This window comes from Staurois parvus, unplaced genomic scaffold, assembly GCF_062004578.1.
Source record: "Staurois parvus isolate SC_StPar_1 unplaced genomic scaffold, SC_StPar_1.0 ptg000200l, whole genome shotgun sequence".
NCBI classification, from domain to species: Eukaryota; Metazoa; Chordata; class Amphibia; order Anura; family Ranidae; genus Staurois; species Staurois parvus.
The window spans coordinates 3,325,447-3,349,280 of record NW_028317996.1 but is presented as its reverse complement, the minus strand read 5'-3'; the positions used below and the strand labels follow the sequence as shown (position 1 = coordinate 3,349,280).

The following is a 23,834-nucleotide window of genomic DNA, read 5'->3' as shown; positions in this document are numbered from 1 at the left end:
ACCTGAAATAAATAAATAATAACTACAGGCTAAGTGAGTCAGGAAAGCCCAAAAAGCCAGGAGCACTGGGGAAGATTGTCTAAGGGAGCAGTGGTACTGCTGAAGAAAGACAGGTGGCTTGGTATTTTTTGTTACTTGTTTTGCAGGTGAAAATCTGCTGCATGGGAGACTGCTTATGGACTTTTTACTTTCATTTGTTTAATAAAAGTGGGCTGGCAAGCCTTTAAACCCACATTTTGGACTAGCGTGGACTCACAAAAAATCTACCACTGAGCTTAACAACCCTTGTATCACAATGTACACACATCTCTCTAACACACACACACACACACACAAACAAAGACTTGAACATCTCTGGAGAGATCTGAAAATGGCTGTGCACTGACGCTCTCCATCCAACCTGATGGAGCTTCAGAGGTACTGCAAAGAAGAATGGGAGAAATTGCCCAAAAATAGGTGTGCCAAGCTTGTAGCATCATACTCAAAACGACTTGAGGCTGTAATTGGTGCTAAAGGTGTTTCAACAAAGTATTGAGCAAACACTGTGAATACTTATGTACATGGGGTTTTTCAGTTTTTTATTTTTAATAAATTGCAAAGATTTCAAAACAAACTTCTTTCACGTTGGCATTATGGGGTATTGTTTGTAGAATGGTGAGGAAATAAAAATAATTTAATCCATTTTGGAAAAAGGCTGTAACATAAAATGTGGTAAAAGTTAAGCGCTGTGAATACTTTCTGGATGCAGAGTGTGTGTACACATATACATACACACACAGGTAATAGACAATGTAATTAATTCTGTACTCTGTATACCCACACACATCCCAGTCAGGGAATCTGAAACCAGCTTTGAAGGGTGTTAACCCTTTCGCTGCCAGACACGTTTTTGCATTTTATTTTTTTTGCACACATTTAAAAAATCATTTTAGGCCTGAAGATTACACAAAACCCCCAAACATTATTTTCTGAAAGCAGACCCTCACACCCTAGAGAATAAAATAGTGGTAGTTCCAATTTTTTTTTATTTCACACGATACTATTGCAAAGGTGTAGGAAACGCAAAATGTCAGTAAATATTGCACTAAAGTGCATTTTAGGGCAAACAAATGCAATAAAATTACCCAGATTTTTTGGTAAATTAGACGAGGTTGTGACGAGTAAATCTGTACCAAACATGCCAAACCTTAAATTTGTGTGCGCCTATGAAATGGCGACAAACGTCAGTACCCTATATTTTCAATAGACAACGCTTCAAAAGCCCCTACAGGTCATCCGTTTAGTGTTACCGAGGTGCTAGAATTATTGCTCTCCCTCCCTTATGCTTGGCGATATGTAACACGTGGAGTGCAATCTGTGTTTTCACGCGTAGGCACCCAACGTGTCCATTTACATTCATATATGTGGAGGTGAACTTAATTTTAAATTTTTTTTTGGGGGGATGTTATATGCTCAGGTGTTATGTGCTTGGACATAAAGTCCCCTATGTGATGATTTTTTGGTGACAGGTTTGCTTTATTGAGACATGCAGGGTACATTTTCAAGGCACCCTTAATAGTTTTACTTATTTCAGCAACATCCACGCAAATAGAGCACCCAACATTATAAATAGTTTATTCTTGCAAAGCAAATACACTTTTACACACTGGTGCTCACCAGTATTACAGCACTTTTTCTACCCCATTTTCTCTCCACCATACAGCTAACATGACCCCAAGTGCTGATAGAGGGGAGTGGGGGATCAAACAAGGATGCTGTGCAGGTGCCAGATGTCCTCCTTATCAACTGATCACATCAGCAGTTGTTAGGATGGTGGTGGATGGCCCACATGGTGCTAACCGCATTGCAATACATCTTTTCCTGGCTATTCCAGCCGGGAAAGTGACAGCCAGGTCACACAATGAAGGGGAGGGGAGCGGATGTTCAGAAAGGGGGGGCACCGGAACCAGGGCCCTGCCTGTCAGTTTTTATACACAATCCCGGCTGTAGCCACTGGATTGTGTATAAACCCCCCTGCTGTCAGGTCTGTAACAGCGAAAGAGTTAAAAGGACTAGTACAATAAATATAAAACCTGTCAATTTATATACAAAGCATCTACATGGCGCGCGCGCGCGCGCGCACGCACACACACACACACACACACACACACACACACACACACACACACACACACACACACACACACACACACACACACACACACACACACACACACACACACACACACACACACGGAAATGAGTATTTGACCCCCTGCTCATTTAAAATGTTTGCCCACTCACAAAGAAATTATCAGTTTAAAAAGCAAAATGCTAGGTGTATTGTAACACTGAGAGACAGAATAGCAACAAACAATTCTAAAGAAATGCATGTCTAACAAAATATACACTGATTTACATGTTCTTGAGGGAAATAAGTATTTGATCCCCTTCACAAAACATGACTTAGTACTTGGTGGCAAATCCCTTGTTGGCAATCAAAGAGGTCAGACATTTCCTGTAGTTGGCCACGAGGTTTGCACACATATCAGGAGGGATTTTGGCCCACTCCTCTTGGCAGATCCTCTCCAAGTCATTAAGGTTTGGTGGCTGACGTTTGGCAACTTGAACTTTCAGCTCCCTCCACAGATTTGCAATTGGATTAAGGGCTGGAGACTGGCTAGGCCACTCCAGGACCTTAATGTGCTTCTTCTTGAGCCACTCCTTTGTTGCCTTGGCCGTGTGTTTTGGGTCATTGTTATGCTGGAACACCCATCCACGACACATTTTCAATACCCTGGCTGAGGGAAGAAGGTTCTCACCAAAGACTTCACGGTACATTGCCCCGTCCATCGTCCCTTTGATGCGGTGCAGTTGTCCTCTCCCCTTAGCAGAAAAACACCCCCAAAGCAGAATGTTTCCACCACCATGTTTGACAGTTGGGATGGTGTTCTTGGGGTCATAGGCAGCATTCCTCTCCTCCAAACACGGCGAGTGAGCTGATGCGAAAGAGCTTGATTTTGGTCTCATCTGACCACAAAACTTTCAACCAGTCCTCCTCTGCATCATTCAGATGTTCAGTGGCAAACTTCAGATGGGCCTGGACATGTGCTTTCTTGAGCAGAGGGACCTTGCGGGCACTGCAGGATTTCAATCCTTGTCGGCATAGTGTGTCACCAATTGTTTTCTTGGTGACTGTGATCCCAGCTTCCTGGAGATCATTGACAAGATCCTCACGTGTAGTTCTGGGGCGATTCCTCACTGTTCTCATGATCATTGACACTCCACGAGGCGAGATCTTGCATGGTGCACCAGACCTAGGGAGACTGACAGTTGTTTTGTGTTTCTTCCATTTGCGAATGATTGCACCAACTGTTGCTGCCTTCTCGCCAAGCTGCTTGGCGATCGTTTAGTAGCCCAGTCCAGCCTTGTGTAGGTCTACAATACTGTCCATGACATCCTTGGACAGCTCTTTGGTGTTTGCAATGGTGGAGAGTTTGAAATCTGATTGTTTGATTGCTCCTGTGGACAGGTGTCTTTTATACAGGTAACAAAATGAGATCAGCAGCACTCCCTTTAAGAGACTGCTTCTAATCTCAGCTTGTTACCTGTATGAAAGACACCTGGCAGCCAAAAATCCTGCTGAATGATAGGGGATCAAATACTTATTTCCCTCATGAGCATTCAAATCAGTACATAATTTGTTAGACATGCATTTCTTTTGAATTTTTTTGTTGCTTTTCTGTCTCTCAGTGTTACAGTACACCTACCATTCGATTTTTTGACTGATCATTTCTTTGTGAGTGGGCAAACATTCAAAATCAGCAGGGGATGAAATACTTATTTCCTTCACTGTATACACACACATATATATTCCTGTGTAGCTATCACCTATAAAGATGTAACATATATGACTAGCATTACCTGGTAAATAAATGCATAAAAACGCATACAATAAACCCACATCTTCATATCAAAATAAAGGGCAGATAAAGTTACTACAACACACTTACTGGCTGGACTGCCCAGTGAAAATAAAAGAAAGAAAGCCAATAAAAGAAAACTAATGCAGCCATTATATAGAAGAATTGGTAAGCTGCACTATAATGAAGGTTTGCTTTTGGGTCTAATACTGCTTTATTGAAGGTGAAAAAGCTAAACAAGACTTACCTGTCTGTTCTCATCTTCAGCTAACCCATGTGCCAAGTGAGCACTGAATGTGCTCTTTCCCACTCCTCCTTTTCCTGACAGTACAAGTATCTTGTGTTTCACTGTAGACATCTTTTCTTTAATCTCGTCTATAGCTGGAATAAGAACAACAAAGTATTAAGAAGCTACTAGTGAACAGGTAAATAGTTTATACAGTTTCTCTCTCCTACCAAACTAAAGTTTATCTTTGCCAAAAAAAAAAAGATGATTTGCCATTGCCTGCTGCACATGTGTAGTGCAGTGCACACTGAAGCTTAGTGTATGGTTGGTGCAAATCCATCATGAATGCATGGGAGTTTCAACATCACAGGCTGGCCTATTAATGCCAGAAGAAGGCGCCGCTGTCAACAGTTGTGAAGCGGTGGGAGAGCATCCGGCACTGCACTGAGGGAGTAGGACAAACCCAGGGGTAAGTTTGCCAGAGCATGCAAGTGTTCAGCTCTCCCCCACCCCAGTCCCAATTTAGGAATAAGAACTGAAACCTGAGTGACAGCTATAGGCCTCTTGCACACAGAAGCCTAAAAATGCCAATTTTTTGGACATTCAGGCATTTATTTTTTTTTTAACTAATCTAAATGCAGCCCAATATTTTTATTGGGCCTGTACACACAGGGGTGTAAGCTTGTGTTGCAAATAGAACAAAAAAAAAAGAACATTCAAATCAAGCAGGTATACCCACAACAACACATTAGAGGGATGTGTGTCTAATAGATTGACATGGTTATCATGAGCATAAAGTGTCCGCCCAGCACACAGCCTCCTTAGGGTCAGTGATAAAGTGAGTTTCCCTTGATAACCAACTCTTAAGCTGGCCATACATTATACAGTTTTCTTGTTCAATTTCTGTAAGATTTACCTTCAACTATGGAGTACAAGCTGTGATAACCCCGGTGCTCGGCCCCTGACCTTTTCACCAACTCCTGACAAAGGACTGGCCAATCTCACACCATGCTGTCACTTACATAACAATGCAACTCTCCTCTGCAGCCTGCACAAAGATTTTCCAGCTTGCAGAACCACAATCTAGTTACATAGTTAGTCTGGCTGAAAAAAAAAAAAAAAAAAAGACGAAAGTCCATCCAGTTCAACCATAAAAAAAAAAAAAAAAGTAAAAAAAAAAAAAAAAAATAATATATATATATATATATATATATATATATATATATATATATATATATACACATACATATATTGTGGCAGTATGAACGGCGAGGTGATAGAGGGACGCTATGTGTCACCTCGCATACGCTCATACCTGACAGTTTAGGTGGAGTCCACTCCGGGTTTTCGGGGCCACAGTTGAGGAGGTGGGTCCGGACCAGAGTCTGGACTCCACTGATGTCCACCAACAGGTGATATAAAAAGGGCAGGGCTGGAGCAAGTTGTTGCTCGTGGCCTGGGACTCAGAGAGGTATTCTGAGAGAGCTGTGTGTGTACTATACCTACAAGAAAAGGTTTGCTTTTGTTTTGGTGACAGGGAGAAGCCCTTCACCTCTGAGAGAGGAAACGTCTTCTGTTTAGTTAGTGCCTGGATGGCAAGGGTTTATTTTGATGTTTTGTTTATTTTGATATTTTTTACAAACCTTTTAAATAAAACTGACAACCAGTCAGATTTTGACGAAAGCCTGCTGTGCGGTCTACCTTTTTCCCAGGGAAGGAGATCCCCCACCTGAGCTACCCCCACAATATATATATATATATATATATATATATATATATATATATATATATATATATATATATATACACACACACACACACATACACACACACACACACACATATACACACACACGCAGTTGATCCAGAGGAAGGCAAAGAAACCCAGCAAAGCATGATCCAGTTTGCTCCTGCAGGGGAAAAATTCCTTCCTGATCCCCCGAGAGGCAATTGGATATTCCCTGGATCAACTTTACCTATAAATGTTAGTAACCAGTTATATTCTGTGTATCTAGTAAAGAATCCAGGCCTTTTTTAACCACTTCAAGTCCAGACACTTTTACCCCCTTCCTGTCCAGGCCAACTTTCAGCTTTCAGTTCTATCACACTTTGAATGACAATTATGCAGTCATGCAACACTGTACCCATATGAATTATTTAGCAGTTTTTTGAGACAGATAAAACTTTATTTTGGTGGTATTTATTCACCATTGGGATTTTTATTTTTTTTTGCAATATAAATTAAAAAGTCCAAACATTTTGAAAAAAAAGTGTTATTCTTATAAAATTTTGCAAATAAATATTCTTTCTTCATAAATCTTGGCCAAAATGTATTCAGTTATCTTTTTAGTAAAAAAAGAAAAAAAAAAAAGAAATGAATTAGTTTATAACCAAAAATTATAATTTTTGAAAAAATCTTTTACATTTTATTTTTTTATTTTTTTTAACCATAGTGACACTGTACTACTTGTGATTGCTTTTACACCCATAAAGGCTGTAAAAACAATCATTTCTCTCTCTGGCTGCATTCTTGCAGCCATTGAGAAATATTGTGAAGCTGTGATTGGTCACAGCTTGTCACATGGTACAAGGCTGTTGTGAATAGCCTTGTACCATGTGATCTCTGTGATCATTCATAGATTTCACAAGTAGTAAGCAATGATATCAGAAGTGACATCTTACTTACTACTATTCATGTGATCACTGATTGGCCAATCAGTGATCACATGATCGGGACCTCACACAGAGGACGCAGCGGGCACTGAATCGCGGTGCCGTGCACTCCCATGGAGCACGCACAGACTAAAATGCCGGTCTCCGTTTATGAACAGCAACCTGCCCTGCTCTGCTCACGTCCGGCCATTTATATACATGGGCCAGATGGGAAGTGGTTAAAGCAATCCACGGAGCTGGCCAGAACCAACTCTGGAGGGAGTCTATTCCACATTTTCACAGCTCTCACTGTGAAGAAACCTTTCCGTGTTTGGAGATTAAATTTATTTTCCTCCAGACGTAAAGAGTGCCCCCTTTTCCTCTGTGATGACCTCAGGATGAGTAGCTCTACAACGAGTTCACTATATGAACCACTGATGTATTTATACATGTTGATCATATCCCCTCTTAATCTCCTCTTCTCAAGAGAGAATTAATTCAGTTCCTCTAATCTTTCTTTCTAAACCTCATTTGCCACATAGTTGCCCAATTACACAGTGCATTGAGGTCGGCTTGTAAGTTGGAGACATCCTGTAAGGATGTTATTCTAAGTGCCAACAGACAGAGGGATTGTTACTGGGTTAAGTTAATAAAGCAATTAACCCTTTAAACTGCACCACCACCACCTTTTTGCTGAGAAGGAGGAAACTCAATCTTAGCAATAGCAATTATGATTTTAGAATAAACATCTAACACGCACTGTCACCACAGACAGGTATGTTCAGAGATTTATACTACAGTAGCACTCTTCAAGAGACAAGGATTCTTTAACCCCTTCCTGATAAGAAGGTTCTGGCATCAGTTAAAGTGGTTGTAAAGGCTCAAGCTTTTTTTACCTTCATGCATTCTATGCATGAAGGTAAAAAACTGTGTGCAGCAGTGCCCCCAGCCCCCTCAGTACTCACCCGAGTCTCATCGCGATCCAGCGTTGTGAATGACAGCCTCGGCTGTCCCGGGTCTTTGCCTCCTCATTGGCTGAGATAACAAGCAGGAGCCAATGCTGTCAATCACAGCCAGACAACCAATGGAGGGGGGGCTACGCCATGGCTGCGTGTGTGAATGGACATGCGGAGCAGCAGGAGCCTCCATAGCAAGCTGCTTGCTGTGGGGGAACCCGACATGAGGAAGGGACCAGGAGAGCCTGCGGGGGACCCAAGAAGAAGGGAATCCAGGATGCTCTGTGCAAAACCACTTTACACAGAAGAAAAGTATAACATGTTTGTTATTTTCCATAAAAAAAATGAACCTTTAGAAATCGCTTTAACAGTTGTGTACTGTATAAACTGAAGGAAGGGGGTCACTGTGTTATGCCTTCTTATAACAAGATGGCATAGGAGACTTGGGACGTGAACTAAATGGCTGCTACACAAACACAGCTATTCATGTGCCCAGTAAAGTGTTTAGGTTTGACCTCATATTGTATGGTTTTAGTAAATCTAAATCTAGTACAAGAAAAATTGTATGTTGTATGGCCAGCCTTAGGTTCACTGTTTATGATATACTGTAGTCGATTTTCTTATCTCAGAGCCTATTTTTTACACATAAGAATGCCGCTGTGTTGCTAGCCAATATTTTACCATGTGTATGTGTACATTCCCTTAATTAACCACTTGCCCTCCTGAGGATTTACCTCCCTTCCTGACCAGGCCATTTTTTTTCAATACGGCGCTGCACTACTTTAACTGACAATAGCGTGGTCATGCAACGCTGCACCCAAATGAAATTCATGTCCTTTTTTTCCCCCACGCAATGAGCTTTCTTTCGGTGGTATTTGATCACCTTTTATTTTTTGCGCTATAAAAAAAAAAATGCTGACAATTTTGAGAAAAAAACAATATTTGACATTTTGCTATTAAACATGTCCAGTAAAAAAAAAAATGTAAAAAAAAAAAAATCAAAATTTCGTCATAAATTTGGGCCAAAATGTATTCTGCTACATGTCTTTGCTAAAACAAAATCCCAATACATGTAAATTAATTGATTTACGTGAAAGTTATAGCCTTTACAAATGGCAGTATATATACTGGATTAGTAATGGCGACGATCCACAACTTATAGCAGGACTGCGGTGGCCGTTCTCACACTGGGGGGGACTGACTTGGTGTCACTGACATCCCCTGTGACACCAATACAGTTATCAGTGCTGAAAAAAAAAAAAAAAAAAAAAAGCACTGACACTGTACTAATGGCACTGGGCAGGAAGAGGTTAACATGAGGGGCGATCAAAGGGTTAACTGTGTGCTGGGAGTGTTTTACTAGGGGGGCGGTGTGCCATCCAGAGCAGTGTGCCCAAGCCAACAGGGAGGAGGACTGTTGGTAAACAAAGTAGCCCTCCTCCCCAATGGAGATTCTTGGTAATCACCGGCTGGAACTTGGTGAATGACAGCTGCGGCCGCGAATGTCGGCACAGGTACGGCGTGCGCGCCCCCTGCCCGGAAATACAAAAACACGTATATATACACGTGATTTTGCGCACCCCTGCCGCCCTGTAGCAGTATATCTGCTATAGGACGGTCGGGATGTGGTTAAAAAAGAAAAAAACAAAAGCTAAAATTATTTTTACACGTGTGTATGCCTGTGGGCAACTACGTTCATGTGCTATACAGCCCATCCTCACATTTTTTATGCAGGAATATCTGATTTTCGTAAATCAATAGCATGCACAAGCACCCACAGAAAATAAATTTTTGTTCCAGTTTCATAAATCAGCACCTTTGCAGGCCTAAATGTCATTTATGTGAACTATATTTTTCTACTTAGGGGGAAAAAAAAAAGTAATCAACAATCCTGTAAATGGCAATTCAGAAACAAAAAGGGAAACACGTCTACAGGGGTTAGAATGGAAACACTACATGATTTGGAGGTGTGAAAGCGAAGACATGTTTCACGTTGAAAGCGGAAGTGATGTAACATTCGTTTGCTTCCGCTGTGTGATGAGACACCTAGCTAACAGGTGGGATGCCTCACTTTCATCATTCACTGCATGTGCTGCTAGTAATATGGAGTCTGGTCAGAGCTTACTGAGGCTCAAAGAGGGCAAATTGTTAGTGCCCTCTTAGCTGGTGCCTCTGTGACTGCAGTTGCCAATGTGTTTGCAGCGTTGCGAGGCATAGTATAAAAGGTTATGATGGCATATACGGTTGACGTGGCCAACTGACTGAAAGGGACAAAAGAACATTGCACAGGTTTGTGACCCAGAAGAAGAAAACAACTGCCGCAAAAGTGAAGACTGAGATTGAGCTCTGCAGTCACTTTTGCAGAAGTTTTCTTATTCCGAGTCACAATCATGTGTAATGTCCTTTTGTCCCTTTCAGTCAGTTAACCATGTTGACTGTGCTCATGCTTATCAGGCGTTTTCCCAGAAACTGTATATGCCGTCATAACCTTTGAAACTGTACCTTGCGGGACGGCAAATACATTGCCAACTTCAATCACAGAGGCACCAGCTAAGCGGGCACCAACAATTTGCCCTCTTTGAAGCTCAGTAAGACCTGACATGACTCCGTATTACTAGCAGCGCATGCAGTGAATGACGAAAGTGAGGCTTCCCACCCGTTAGCTAAAAAGTTACATCACTTCCACAAAATGTTACATCACTTTCACTTCACGTTCAGAGAGAAACATGTCATCACTTTCACACCTACAAATCACGAAGTGGTTCCATTTTTTTGTTTAACCCCTGTAACTTTGCTTCTGTAGTACAAAGAAAGATGATTCTCCATAGCGGTGTGGAACCTGGGCAGTGAAAATGGAGGTAGGTCACAGCATGAGGGTGCTGGATCCGCTGAGTGGGTAAGTATATGAATTGAGGACAATGCAGTACATAGGGGCTAAACGTATCTGCAGGCAGATATATGGTGCAGGCAACATTTACCAAAGGAGGCTCATAACTAGTGTGTAGGATTGTAAAGTGATTACCTGGATCTGGTCCTGCCGCTGCCCCAGAGGCGCAGATCGATTGATTGGGACATCCTTGACAGGCAGAGCTTTTCCCAGCCTCACCACTACTTGTACCAGGACAGTCTGCAACCAAAACAAAACCTCAATAATAGGACAGAGTACAGGGGGGCTTTGCATACAGCATTACCTCTTCTCTACCCAAATGTCAAATAGAATACAAAGGCAAGTCAGAAGCAGCTGAACACAGGCTGCATTTTCCCTTCTCTATAAAACCCCCAAACTTCTGCTCTCACTCACGCTCTGGAGCGTTCCCTGGTACATCAGCCATCGCACCATGTGAAGAGCACAATATTTCCGGGATTTCGGGCTTCTTGGTTTACTTCCGGGTTTGTGCCATTCAAGCCTCGTTTTCCATGCGGAAGCGTTTTACAGTCAACACGAAAAGTTCGTCCTTGTCTCTGTGTATAATAGTTGATATCAATAAAGCTGATTTAACATTGAAGGACATGCGGAGAATGGCTTGCTTTGGAAGTTGTTTGGCGAGTTCGCGTCCGTCCGAAGTGTCTGCGTTGTATGGTAGAATGGCCGCTGGATAGGAGCCTCTTCCCAGAAGCCTGACTCTAGGACTAACCCTTACAAAGATATGGACACTGTAGTGACGGGGAACAGCTGGCTTCTAATACTAATATTAAGCACTTGCCCTCCTGAGGATTTCTCCTCCTTCCTGACCAGGTCATTTTTTGCATTGCAGTACTGCATTACTTTGACAATTGCACGGTCATGCAACGCTGCACCCAAATGAGATTTGCGTTCTTTTTCCCCACAAATAGAGCTTTCTTTCGGTGGTATTTGGTCACCTGTGCGGTTTTTATTTTTTGCGCTATTGAAAAAAAAAAAAAAATATTTTTGACTGCTATTAAACATGTCCAGTAGAAAAATAAAAATAAATCAAATTTAGGCCAAAATGTATTCTGCTGCATATCCTTGCAAAAAATTCAATTACGTGTAAATTAATTTGCTTTATGTAAAAGTTATAGTGTTTATAAATGGCAGTATAGATACTGGGATTTTTTTTGGGGGGGGGGGGGGGTTTACTGGTAATGGCGGCAATCAGCGACTTATAGTGGGACTGCGGTGGGCATTCTGATATTGGGGGGAACTGACTTGGTGTCACTGACATCCCCTGTGACACCAATATAGTGAACAGTGCTAATAAAAAGCACTGGCACTGGACAGGAAGGGTTTAACTTGTGGGGCGATCAAAGGGTTAACTGTGTGCTGTGTGTGTGTTTTACTATGAGGCTGTGTTAGTGCTTTCAACTGTAAGCACGCTGCTTTGTATGGCTCTGCTATGCAGAGCCATACAAAGCAGTGTTCAGAAGCTGACGGGAGAGAACTGTATTGTTTATATACAGTTCTCTCCCTCCGTTGGCAATCACCAGGTGTCGGCGAGTAATCACCAGCTGGGACCCGGTGATTGACAGCTGAGGCAGCGAATAGCGGCTCGGGTAGGGTGCGCACGCAGCTCGTGTGTGCCCCCTACCCGGAAGTGCAAAATCACGTATATATACGTGATTTTGCACACCCCTGCCGCCCTGTAGCAGTATATCTGCTATAGGGTGGCAAGAAAGCGGTTAAACAATCATTCCAACAATCTGATAAAATTACAGTACAAAAGGTGAGATATCAGTGTAGGTATGACCAATTGTTGAACAAAACCCAATGTTCAATTGTAGTACGTTCACCCATGCACATCTGTGCTGTTGTTGCAATGTTGTGTGTGATGCAAGTTGAAGAAGCCATTGGTGCATCTTTATAACTGGTCATCGCAGATCTCATTTACATGGACGTAGAGCGTGGAGAATAGTTTATTTTTTTATCCTATTGCTGAGGTGTGAGCTGATAGTCCATTCTAGCCAATGGACACACGTCAGACCCCCGAAGCAGAACCTGTGCATCCAGGGCCGTGCACCTACAGTCTATTTTCTCCACTGCAGGTGGTGCTCAACCGCAGCAGCATTGCAGAGGGAGAGGAAGTCAAGAGGAACATACTCCTCTATGGTTACCTGGGTCACTGGGGAAGCAATTTGGTTGGATGTTGCCACCCCATGTGACTCTGGCAGCCATCTTGGGTTAGGCAGAGTCTATTTTAGACCCTGGCTCGGCACACATTTTGTGAGTGGACAGAATAGGGGCAGGTCACCCATCTGGCAGGAAAAGTGAATAGTGGGAGGGAAAGGTTCCAGATGAGTAGGGATAGGATAGGGACACGTTAGCCTTCCTGGAATTCTCCCATTTTGGCACAAACCAGCCAGGCCGCATTCTGCCCTCTGAGACAGACGCTGTCGGCACACCCGTGAACTGCTCCATTGCATGTTGCTGTTAAAGTGTTACTAAACCTAGGACCCTGCATTTACTCTATCTGGTCTCCCACAGGACATACTACATGGAAATTATTTATTTCAAGTACTTGTATAGTGATGTTGATTTACACAGCGCTTTACATATATATTGTACATTCAAATCAGTTCCTAACCCTCAGGGGGCATACAATCTAAGGTCCCTAACTTACATTCATACATACACAAACTAGGGACAATTTAGAGACGAGCCAATTCACCTATCAGCATGTCTTTGGATTGTGGGAAGAAACCCACGCAGGCACAGGGAGAACATGCAAACTCCAGGCAGGTGGTGCAATGGCTGGGATTTGAACCAACGACCCTAGTACTGCCAGGCGGAAGTGCTAACCATTTAGCCACTGTGCTGACCACATGCAATTATTTTAGCAAATAAAAACTGCAAAACACCTTTTCTCAACAGAGCAGTTTTGTGACTTCTATCAGTGTCCAGATGAGCACTGTTTAAAGCTTGTAGGAGGAATTTTCTTTCTGCTCTAAGAGGGTGCTGAACCCCTGACCTCTCTCTGGACAGTGCTGATTGGCCCTGTGCTGATCAGATGCACCCAAAAAAAAGGAAAACATCTCTAGCAATACACACCAAACTGAGCATGTGCAGAGTGTCTCCACATGATATGTTTTATCAGGAAATAAGAGGGGGGGGGCACTGGAAGAAGGATCAGAGAAGTCAGGATCAAACAGCAGTTTTACACAATGCAGAGGATTAACCCCTCAGGTTCCACAGTGAGTATAACAAGCATGATTTACTGCATATACAGATTTTAATGTTGTGGGGTTAGTAACACATTAAATCCCGTGAGCATTCCCAGACGGGCGCCTTACCGCTGGGCGGTTGTTTTGTTGAACTTTGCCTTCAATACAAGTTTGGTTTACTGCATCTGGACTGTGTAATCCTGCTGCTGCACCCATCCACACACCCATCTCTGTGTACTTGTCAAAACTCTTCAAACTTGACTGTGCAGGTAGAGTTGCCACCTGTCCGGGATTCACCAGGATAGTCCAGGTTTTGAATCGTGTCCGGGTTTCAGTCCTGAAACCAAGTCACATTATTCAGACCAAACCATGGCTTGGAGTGCCTATCTCCTGTGAATCCTGGCATTTCACAGACTGGAGTAGTCCCAAAGCCCAGTGCCGGTACAAGAGGCTCTGCTCCGCTGATACAAGTTAGGAACTGGGGCCACAATTGCCCGCTCTAATTTTGTGACAGGCATGCGGGGAGAGGTGCTGGCTTCCTATCACAATAATATATCAAACATCGGAGGGACCCTAGGCTCCTCCTCCACCCTGACATTACATCCACAACAGGAGGAGAAAGCCTAAGAGGAGGAACATCTGTCTGATCAGAGCCGCACTGATCTGTCTGTAATGGGAGATTTACATTAGGGGCATTACACTTGGGGGGGGGGAATTAAACTACTGGGGATCAGGGGCAGACTGACAACTCATGGGCCCCCAGGCAATAGGGGATCATGGGGCCCCTGTGTCCTTGCCCAAACTCAAAAAAGCCTATGAAAAAGGTACCAGGGGCATCTCATGGGGCCCCCTACTGACCCCGGGCCCTCGGGCAGTGCCTGAGTTTCCAAATGGTCAGTCCGCCCCTGCTGGGGATTTACACTGGGGAGCAGAATTACACTACAGGGGATTTGCATTGCAGGGGATTACACTGTAGGAGGATTAACACTGCGGGGGGATTACATTGGGGGCATTACACTGTGGGGGGATTACGCTGCTAGGGATTTACACTGGGGGGCAGAATTACACTACAAGGGATTTGCATTGCAGGGCATTACACTGTAGGGGGATTAACACTGTGGGGGATTACATTGGGGGCATTACACTGTGGGGGGATTACGCTGCTAGGGATTTACACTGGGGGGGCAGAATTACACTACAAGGGATTTGCATTGCAGGGCATTACACTGTGGGGGGATCACACTGTGGTGGATTACATTGCAGGGGATTTACATGGGGGGGGGGAGTGCAATGGGGGTGGGGATTACACAGGAGTGATTGACACTGGGAACATTGGAAGATTTGGGCAGGGAATATTTGTTTTACAATAGTGGAGAAAAAGTGAGAAAATGTTTGCTGGGAGGCGGGAGGAATGGGGGAGGGAGGTACTGGGATGTAAAATTTGGGGTAAGGATGATTTGTGTCGGGGGGGGATGAGGGAGAGGATTTGTGCTGTTGGGGTCTGTTGTGCTGGGAGGGGGGATTTGGAGGGTGGCAAAGGATTTGTGCTGAGGGGGGCAATTCGTGCTGGAAGGACAAATCGGGTGGGGGAAACATTTTTGCTGGGAGGGGGAAATTGAGGGAAAGAGGATTTGTTTGGGTGGGGGCAGAAATATGTGAACTAGAAGGGGGATTTGAAGTGGTGGGGGTAGGGATTGAGGGGGAGAGGATTTTTGCTGGGGGCAGATTTGTGTGAGTCTGTACAGCTGGTACACATCCATTCTAATATGCACACAGCCCAGCACAGAAATATAAACAAAGGGATTTGGGGGGTGGAAAAGGATTTGTGCTGGGGGGCAGGGCAAATTGTGCTGGCCTTTTACAATCCTATAGTGTATACTACAACCAAAAAACTCTCATGCCCCGCTGAAGGGTACGGGTTTGGCTTGAAGAAAAGGTGGCATCTCTGTGCAGGTGAGTATGTACAGCCGATACGGATCCATTCACTAATATTGTCTACCTGCACACAGTCCAGGACAGAAAAGTAAACAAAAGGATTTGAGGGGGGGCTCGTCATGCTGTATGTGAATGAGCCCATGTTTCATGATGCAGAGCTGGAAGTAAAGGTGGGGGGTGGAACACTTTCTCTTTTTGCTGAGTGACTAATAACAGAAGTCTGCGTGGAAGGCTGGATTTTAAAGCCTGTTTTCAGCGTAAACCGAACTAGGCTTAGACAGTATTAAACCCAAAACATATTATACCAATGGTTTTAATGTTTGTTATGTGAGATTTTAATAAAGGGTATTTTACATTATTGGAGTCTCTTTTTCCTTCCTAAATATATGATACCCTTGGTGAAGTTATAAGTGAAGAGCATAGTAGAGGGACATACTGACCTCACCTATACCAACAAGCGCATATAGACCAACTCTTACGTGAGAAGGTCGTGGCTGACTGGGGAGTTTTCAGTAGTGGTGGTACACAGAGGTGAAGTGGAACACAAAGAGCAGTGATTGGAAGTGGTAGAATTGCATGAAGCACTTTATCTAAACAGAAGAGACGTTATATACCATTGCACTTTTTTGTGAAGGAACTGTTGCACTTTATGGACAGATATATTGATCTGAAGGACATACTGTATATGAAGCACTTTATACACTCAAGGAGCCACATGTTCATATATTAGAAATTGCACTTGTATAATAGTTGTTTGCACTTTATTTATGTAAGCACTGTATATTGTGAGTGATATTTGGTTTACTACACAATTGTGTGTATTACAGCAGCTATTTAGTATAGAGGGAGACATTGGAGCGCAGGTGTTTTTGTGTTTTACTTTTCAAAAATGTATTCTATTGCAGCTTACCAATCGTTAGATGTGGAATCATTAGATATGGAATCGTTAGATGTGGTGGCTGCATCTGTTTTTCCTATGGTCACATGCCTGATCAAAGGGTCCCACGAGACTACAAAACATTGCCTTGCTGTTACTATGTAATCATTCATTAAAACTTTTGGACCCATACAGGTGATCCTTGGTGTGCTGGTGACATTCTCCCTTGCTGATTCTGTTCCAGCCGGCGGTCGCTGCAGCTCCCACTTATACACACAGCCATTTCTAACGCAGGGATGTGTGCGTTTGGATTGTACACTTGTTTTTCCTATGGCACACGTTCACATGTATGCATTGTCAGCCACTGCATTTATTAAAAGGGTTAGGGACTCTTTTTCTCGCAGCAGATCACAACATGCATAGGTGTGAACCAGGCCTAAGAATTGGTAAGCTGCAATATAATAAATGTTTGCTTTTGGGTTTAATACTGCTTTGAAAATGACCCCTCCCTCCTCCTAACACCTAACCTAATTAAACTGTGTACAAAAAGATGCATATACTTACTCCTAGATTGTAAGCTCCAAGGAGCAGGGCCCTCCTTTCCTTCTTGTATTGAACTGTATTGTTGCTGTATTGTCTCCCGTTATATTGTAAAGCACTGAGCAAACTGTTGGCACTATATAAATCCTGTATAATAATAATACTTTCTCCCCAGTCTGGTCACATGATCCTGCTCTACTGTGTCAGCCCATGGTGGCTGCAGGGAAGAGGAGGGAGTGCAGACAATGGATGGGCCATGGGAGCCTATGGGTGATGTCACCGCTCTAGGCTTTACCAGCTGTTTTTGAGTGCTCTCTCCTGTCCCCTGCAGCTGACACAGGGGAACATGTGAGTGGACTGGAAATAGATAAGTATATGCATTCTTTTTACACAGGTTAGTCTTCGTAGGTGTTGGGAGGAGAGAGGGGAAATCTTTAAGGCTGGTTAGGTTTAAGCTGGAATTCCACTTTAAAACCAAAAACAAACATTACATATTAAGTAGTTACATTTGTTTTGATTTTAGGCTTTTTTCTCTTTTTTTTTGGTCTGTGCAACTGGCCTTTTCAAATTTGTAACAGGTGGCTGGACAGATCTTTATTGACCTTCACATATTTCCACTGGAACATCCATGTTTGACCGATTCACAGCTCAGAATGCAGACAGACCCTCATTGGATCGACAAGCAGTTTTGTGAAGCTACAAGCAACTGCACAGACCACTTGTGCCTCCTAGGCTGGTAAACGGGGGCCTCTGCATGGACTTATGTGCCCATGTGAATGAAGACTAAGTTGGATTACTTTGGTTAATTAAGTAAGCTGCAGTGTATACCTCTTTGACGAGGTATGTTCATTAGAATGTCTTGTTTGGAGAAAGTGCAACAATTTCCTGGGCGTTGAAATGTGAATCTGTGTAAATATCTGTAGGTCTGACACCTATTCTAGAGTGGCATGAAATCTGATGATATGGATACATTCCAATACTTACCAGTGCTGCTCAATGCGAATTTTGGGAAATTTGTGAGATTTTATTAGAACTCATCATTGTAAGCTTCACCATTGTGAGATTTGTTATGAGTACCATCAAATATGTGCCAGTGATACTCCAAATGTCTTGAATTTTATAAAAAATAATTTTATTCTTCCTACTGTACACCACAAGACATAATTGACCCCGGGGGAGCTCATCTGTATCACATCCCATACATATGCTCCAAAGAGCTGTGGTTTTTAAGGTGCTAATAACAAAAATTCCAACATAAAATAAAAGTTCATAATTTTTATTTAATCCACATAAACCATTAAAATAGATACATTTTCATAAAAACTTTATTCATGAAACAATTTTAAATTAAGGTATCCACAATACAGTTGTTTACTGTAGATTGTTATGGTGTAGCAATCTCAACATGTTTCACCTATTTCAGGCTTCTTCAGGAGATATAAAGTACTACACCTGAACAAACAACTCAAACAAAAAAAAATAAAAAAAAGTACAAAATTATATACATAACATAATGAAAAAAATATTCAAAGAAAAATACATCAGCACAAATTATTACACTACATTATCATTAAAAGGTTTGGTGTGATCTTGCCAAATCACAAAAACTGTCTGGAAACCAATTCAAAGATGTTTTTTTTTTATTTGTTCATGTGTGGTATTTTATATCTTCTTAGGAGATGTTGTGATTGCTACAGCATGATAATCTACAGTAAACCACTGTATTATCGATTCATACTGTACAATAAACTATTTTTTTTTTTTTTTATACAATTGTGTTTTGGTGCCTCATAAGTCTAACAGTTTTGTTCTTGTTTAAATAAATGTATATATTATTATTCTAGACATGTTATCTGGGCCCATCACAAATCTATACCTGTAATTAAACTTTTTAGGGCTCGTCCACACCTGACCTTATTTCTAACTCTTGCCAAACACCCCTATAGCGTTTGACAGGCGTTAGACAGGCATTTGGGCAGTATTTTTAATGCTCCTCAAACACTCCCCAAACGCCCCATGCGCGGTTTTGAGGTGGTTGATAAGAGTTTGCCAAGCGTTTAAACCACACCACAAACGCCTATAATGAAGTTAAATGGTATTAACGCTCCGCAACCGCCTCTCACCACCTTGCAACCGTGTCGCAACCGCAGTGTGTGAACAGCACTGTGTGCTGCCATGTGCAGAATTTTCATAGGTGTTTGAGAAGCGTTAAAAAGCTTCACAAACGCCTGTCTGACACTTGCTGACAAAGCTAGTGTGAACTGAACCTTAAAGTGGCTGCAAAACCTCAGATATACTCAGTGAAGTGTCTAGCCTAAGGTGATGCACAGAAATGAAACAAATCCTCCTACATAAGTTGTACCTGTTTATCTGCTGCCTTCTCTTCATCAGAATTAGAAGTCCAGAATTTTCACTGCATTTCTTAACTTCTGCATCAGGGGGCAGGGATCTGAAGTTAAACTCTGCAGATCGCAGTGCGAAGAGCTGAGAGTTGAATTGAAATAAGGGGGACACACCCTTCACACAATACACAGGAACAGAGCAGTCTTTCACAGGCTGTGTGCTGGAGCTCCCTCCCCTGTCACTCTTTTACCCTTTGATGTCAGGAAAACTTGTCAGACGTGATTCATACAGACAAAAGAGGAATGAGGCAGCAGACAGAAATGACACTTAGTGTTTTGGTTAGAGACAATTACACACTATAGAGGGATATGTTTTGTTCATATTGTCAGAGGATTACAACCACTTTAACCTCCCAGCCCTGAGGATGCATGAGCCTGGAGACAAAACTAGGTTTGAGTTTAGAAGGCTACAAGTTTGCACTACCTTGCTGGAGGGTCTACCTGGAAGTAGTGAAGCTGGAGCTGGTATTGGAGTAGCAGGAAGGAACTCTTGTCTGCTGAAAAATGGTCTAAAAAGCAAAAAAAAAAAAGAATGTTAAGCCAGGCCAACATTGTATTTTTCTGGATGTAAGAAGGTGCAGCACACAAACCATCTGCATGAGCCAACAGTGTTCCCGCAGTGTTAAAGAATTTGAGTGTTGGCTTGGCTTAAAGTTAATTTTTTTTTTTGCTTGCACCCATGATGATGTCTTGTTTATATCACGGTTTGTTTAATGTGAATATGCATTCATTGTTTTTTTTTTATTCATACATTTCCATTTGGTATGCACTAGGTCTTTATCTGAAGAGGGCAGCATTGATGAAGCTTATCAGTTTGTGATAAGAACAGGAATCAGGATGGCCATATATCACACTTCTCCTGGTTCTCATTAGTACTTTAGTGCTACAGTGTCATTTGTTTATGCATCTGTGAATGACTGCTAGGGGTGTATTTTATAAAACAATTTGGCATAGCTATTTGTCCATTAAAACTGCACATAAATACATTCTGTGCAAATGGGGAAAAAACATTTTTTCCAGGCTATGGTTTGTTTCAAATGCCTTTCTTATTCATTGCCATACCTCCTTAGACCCAGTCTGCCTGGACAGCATGGTCACCTGCTGGCTTGGCATCATCCTCAGGCAACTCTTTAATAATCCACAAGTGGAATCCAACACAATTTTATTTCATCTGGTTGCAATACATAGGATGTTTTTCTAGTCTTTAGAAGTATAAGAAGACAACTTTCCTGAGTCCTCTCTCTGTATATAAATAACACTGACTGAAGGAACATAGAAGAAGTGGGGAGGGTCTAGCTAAAGCTAAACTAATTTGCACCTACAAAGGAGGGGAGGACATATGAAGAAACCAAAATCACATTAGTAAACAAGTTGTAATAGCTAAAAACTGCCATTAGATGTCAGCATACTACTGAAAAAACGAGAACCTCATGCAGTTCAAAACAAAGACATAAAATGTATGAAAGTGGGGCAGAACAGGTTATATTCTCTGCAATTGAAATGTTTGAATGTGGAAAATACTGCATTTGCCCATTAGAGCATACTTATTCCCTATGATAGTCAGAGCTATCTAGTGGCTATACCAAATTATGGCCATTAGATGGTGTTGACTATCATGGACAATAAGTATGCTCCTCTGCCCCATCTAGTGGTCATGATTTGGTGTTTTTTTTTGCATTCACACAGTTAAATTGCAGAGAATATAGCCTAAAGAAATTCAACTTTGCCCCCTAAGCACAGAAAGAAATTTTTTTCAGGGTGAAAGACACCAAAGGATGTATTTATAAAGGCAGGCAGTTTCAATGGATGAACAGTTATGCAAATTCTTTATAAATACATCCTTTGGTGTCTTTCACCCTGAAAAAGGTCAGGCACTGAAGGACAGAGTGGGACACAGAGGGCAGGGCTGAAGCATGGAGAAGGTAAGTAGCACTTTGAATTCTTGTTTTTTTTCAAAGCACCCACAAGGCAAACATTTAAAAAATGCTGTATATAACATTGAATTTGGCCTTACGTAATGGTAATATTGAGTGACAGATATCTTTTATTGGATTTTTCTTTTTGGAAATGTCACTCGGAGCTTTAAAAAAGATGAATTTGACATTTGTATTTTAAACTCTTGATTTGTCCAAGAACAAATAATGTCATTGTCTGGAATGTAGAAAATGCTTGTTAGCAAGAGACAAAAAAAAGGATTTGGTTACGTTCCCGATAGAACATTGTGCTATAAGGCTGCAACTTACTGACTCTGTTCAATGTAAAAAGAAACTTTTGTCTATTTCTACAAGACATTGCAATGAGCAATTCAGATAAAGATACAGTATTTATGCATAATTTAACTAGGAATTGAATAGTGCCCATTTTGCATGTGTGCACAAAAACAATCTACATTTTTATTTGTATCTGTTTTTCATGTGTGTGATTTTCATTTTATATTGTAGTCCACTATAGAACTGGAACCATACTGTGTAGTAACCTGGACTGATCCCTTCCTCCCCTAGTATTCTGTAAGTAAGAGTATAACTTTTCTTCTAGGTCATTTTAATAATGGGCAAAACTGCAATAGACCCAGATGCACTATTTAGAAATTGAAATTAATGTAATAAGGTATAGATTTTAAAGCTCTCATTTATCATATTTATCAGTCCCTGGTGTAAAGTATCCAGAAAACTCCTTTTTTTAAAGAGGAGGATATTTCTCTTCAATTTATTAGTGATTTTAATATTCTTGATCGTTAACAAAAACACACGTTTCTATGCAGCTTTAAAGCTGTTAAATATTTCTTGTCCAATTCATGAACAAGCTGAGTTCCTGATGGAATTGATAGATTTCATATTGATATATAACGTCTTCTTAAAAGATAGGAATTTTTTTTTTACCAACAAGTAGGCACAGCCAATAGGTTAAGGTTGGCACCCACCAGCTTTCCCACCCTGTATATGACACATTTGGAATCCAATAATATCTGACAGAGGTGAGCTGGCTGCAAACCTTGTCCTCTGGAAGATATACATGATATTCAATTCATATAGAATGGAACACAGAAGAAATTAGGTACATAAAGGTAGTTAACGGGAATAATTTTATTTATTTCAAGTACTTCTATAGCGCTGTCAATTTATGCAGCACTATACATATATATTGTACATTCACATCAAACCTCAAGGGGTGTACAATCTAAAGTCCCTAACTAACATTTATACATACATATACTAGGACCAATTTAGACAAGATCCAATTAACTTACCAGCATGTCTTTGGAGTGTGGGAGGAAACCCACCCAGGCACAGGGAGAATGTGTAAACTCCAGGCAGGTGGTGTCATGGCTGGGATTTGAACCAATGACCCTAGAAATGCTAGGAAGAAGTGCTAACAATTTAGCCAGTGTGATTCCCTTCTATAGTGAGCTAGGTGGAAGTGACCATCCTATATCTACCTGAGTGGATCTTAACTCTGCAGTGTCTAATATGAAATTTATCTCTCTCAATATTAGGGTACTTGCACAATGGCTTAAAAAAAACGCTGCTCCTAGAGGAGTTCGGAGTTTTGGCTGCAGAAGCAGCTAATGTTATGTATCCATGGACATTAGGTCATTTATAGGCATATTTTAAGGTCAGTGTTTAGAGGCAGAAAAAAACCTTTCTGTTTTGCACTTTTGAGAGCAGTCTGGCTGAAAGAAAAAAAAAATCGCTAAACGCTTGTAAAAAAAAAAAAAAGCTCAAAATTAGCATTTTTTTCTGTCAAGAGCACTGTCATTTTTTTAAGCCAGTGTGCTGTAAAAGCAATTATTGAGTAAATCTATTTTTGGGAAGGCAAGATCCCACCATTCACACCCTTGATACAAACCAAGCCCCTTTTCTACAAACTTTACAACAAACATTACAACAACAACAACAAAAGTTCACAGATGGTCTTCTGGTCTAATGGGTGTTTTAAACTTTGCAACCGAGCCTACCCTAGACATGTCCTGTGAACGCTCATAACTCAACCACGCAATGCTATGTGAAATAAAATGTCTACTGTACGCTTACTATGAGACTTACGGAGGATCCAACATGCAGCCACTACAGAGTGCATATTCTGCTCACACCCCCACAAACTCTACACACAAACAAAACAGTGGGTTTATAGGGAAACATGGCAATCTATCACTTTTGTTGTTATCCTCACTAGAGACCATCACACTTTCTGACCATGCCTTAATTATTCTGGACATTCAGCTGCTTT

General features: G+C 41.7%; 1 protein-coding gene across 1 annotated transcript in view; it reads right to left on the bottom strand.

The window, feature by feature from the left end:
• NUBP1 (NUBP iron-sulfur cluster assembly factor 1, cytosolic) overlaps positions 1-11,321 on the bottom strand; it is a 75,235-nt gene extending 63,914 nt beyond the window's left edge. Inside the window, exons 1-3 of the mRNA XM_089678233.1 lie at positions 11,038-11,321; positions 10,759-10,863; positions 4,150-4,283 (exon numbers count right to left, since the gene is read on the bottom strand). Coding sequence (XP_089534359.1) covers positions 4,150-4,283; positions 10,759-10,863; positions 11,038-11,068 — 270 coding nt within the window. The 5' untranslated portion in view covers positions 11,069-11,321. The remainder of the gene's footprint in view (positions 1-4,149; positions 4,284-10,758; positions 10,864-11,037) is intronic.
• Positions 11,322-23,834: the final 12,513 nt, after the last annotated feature.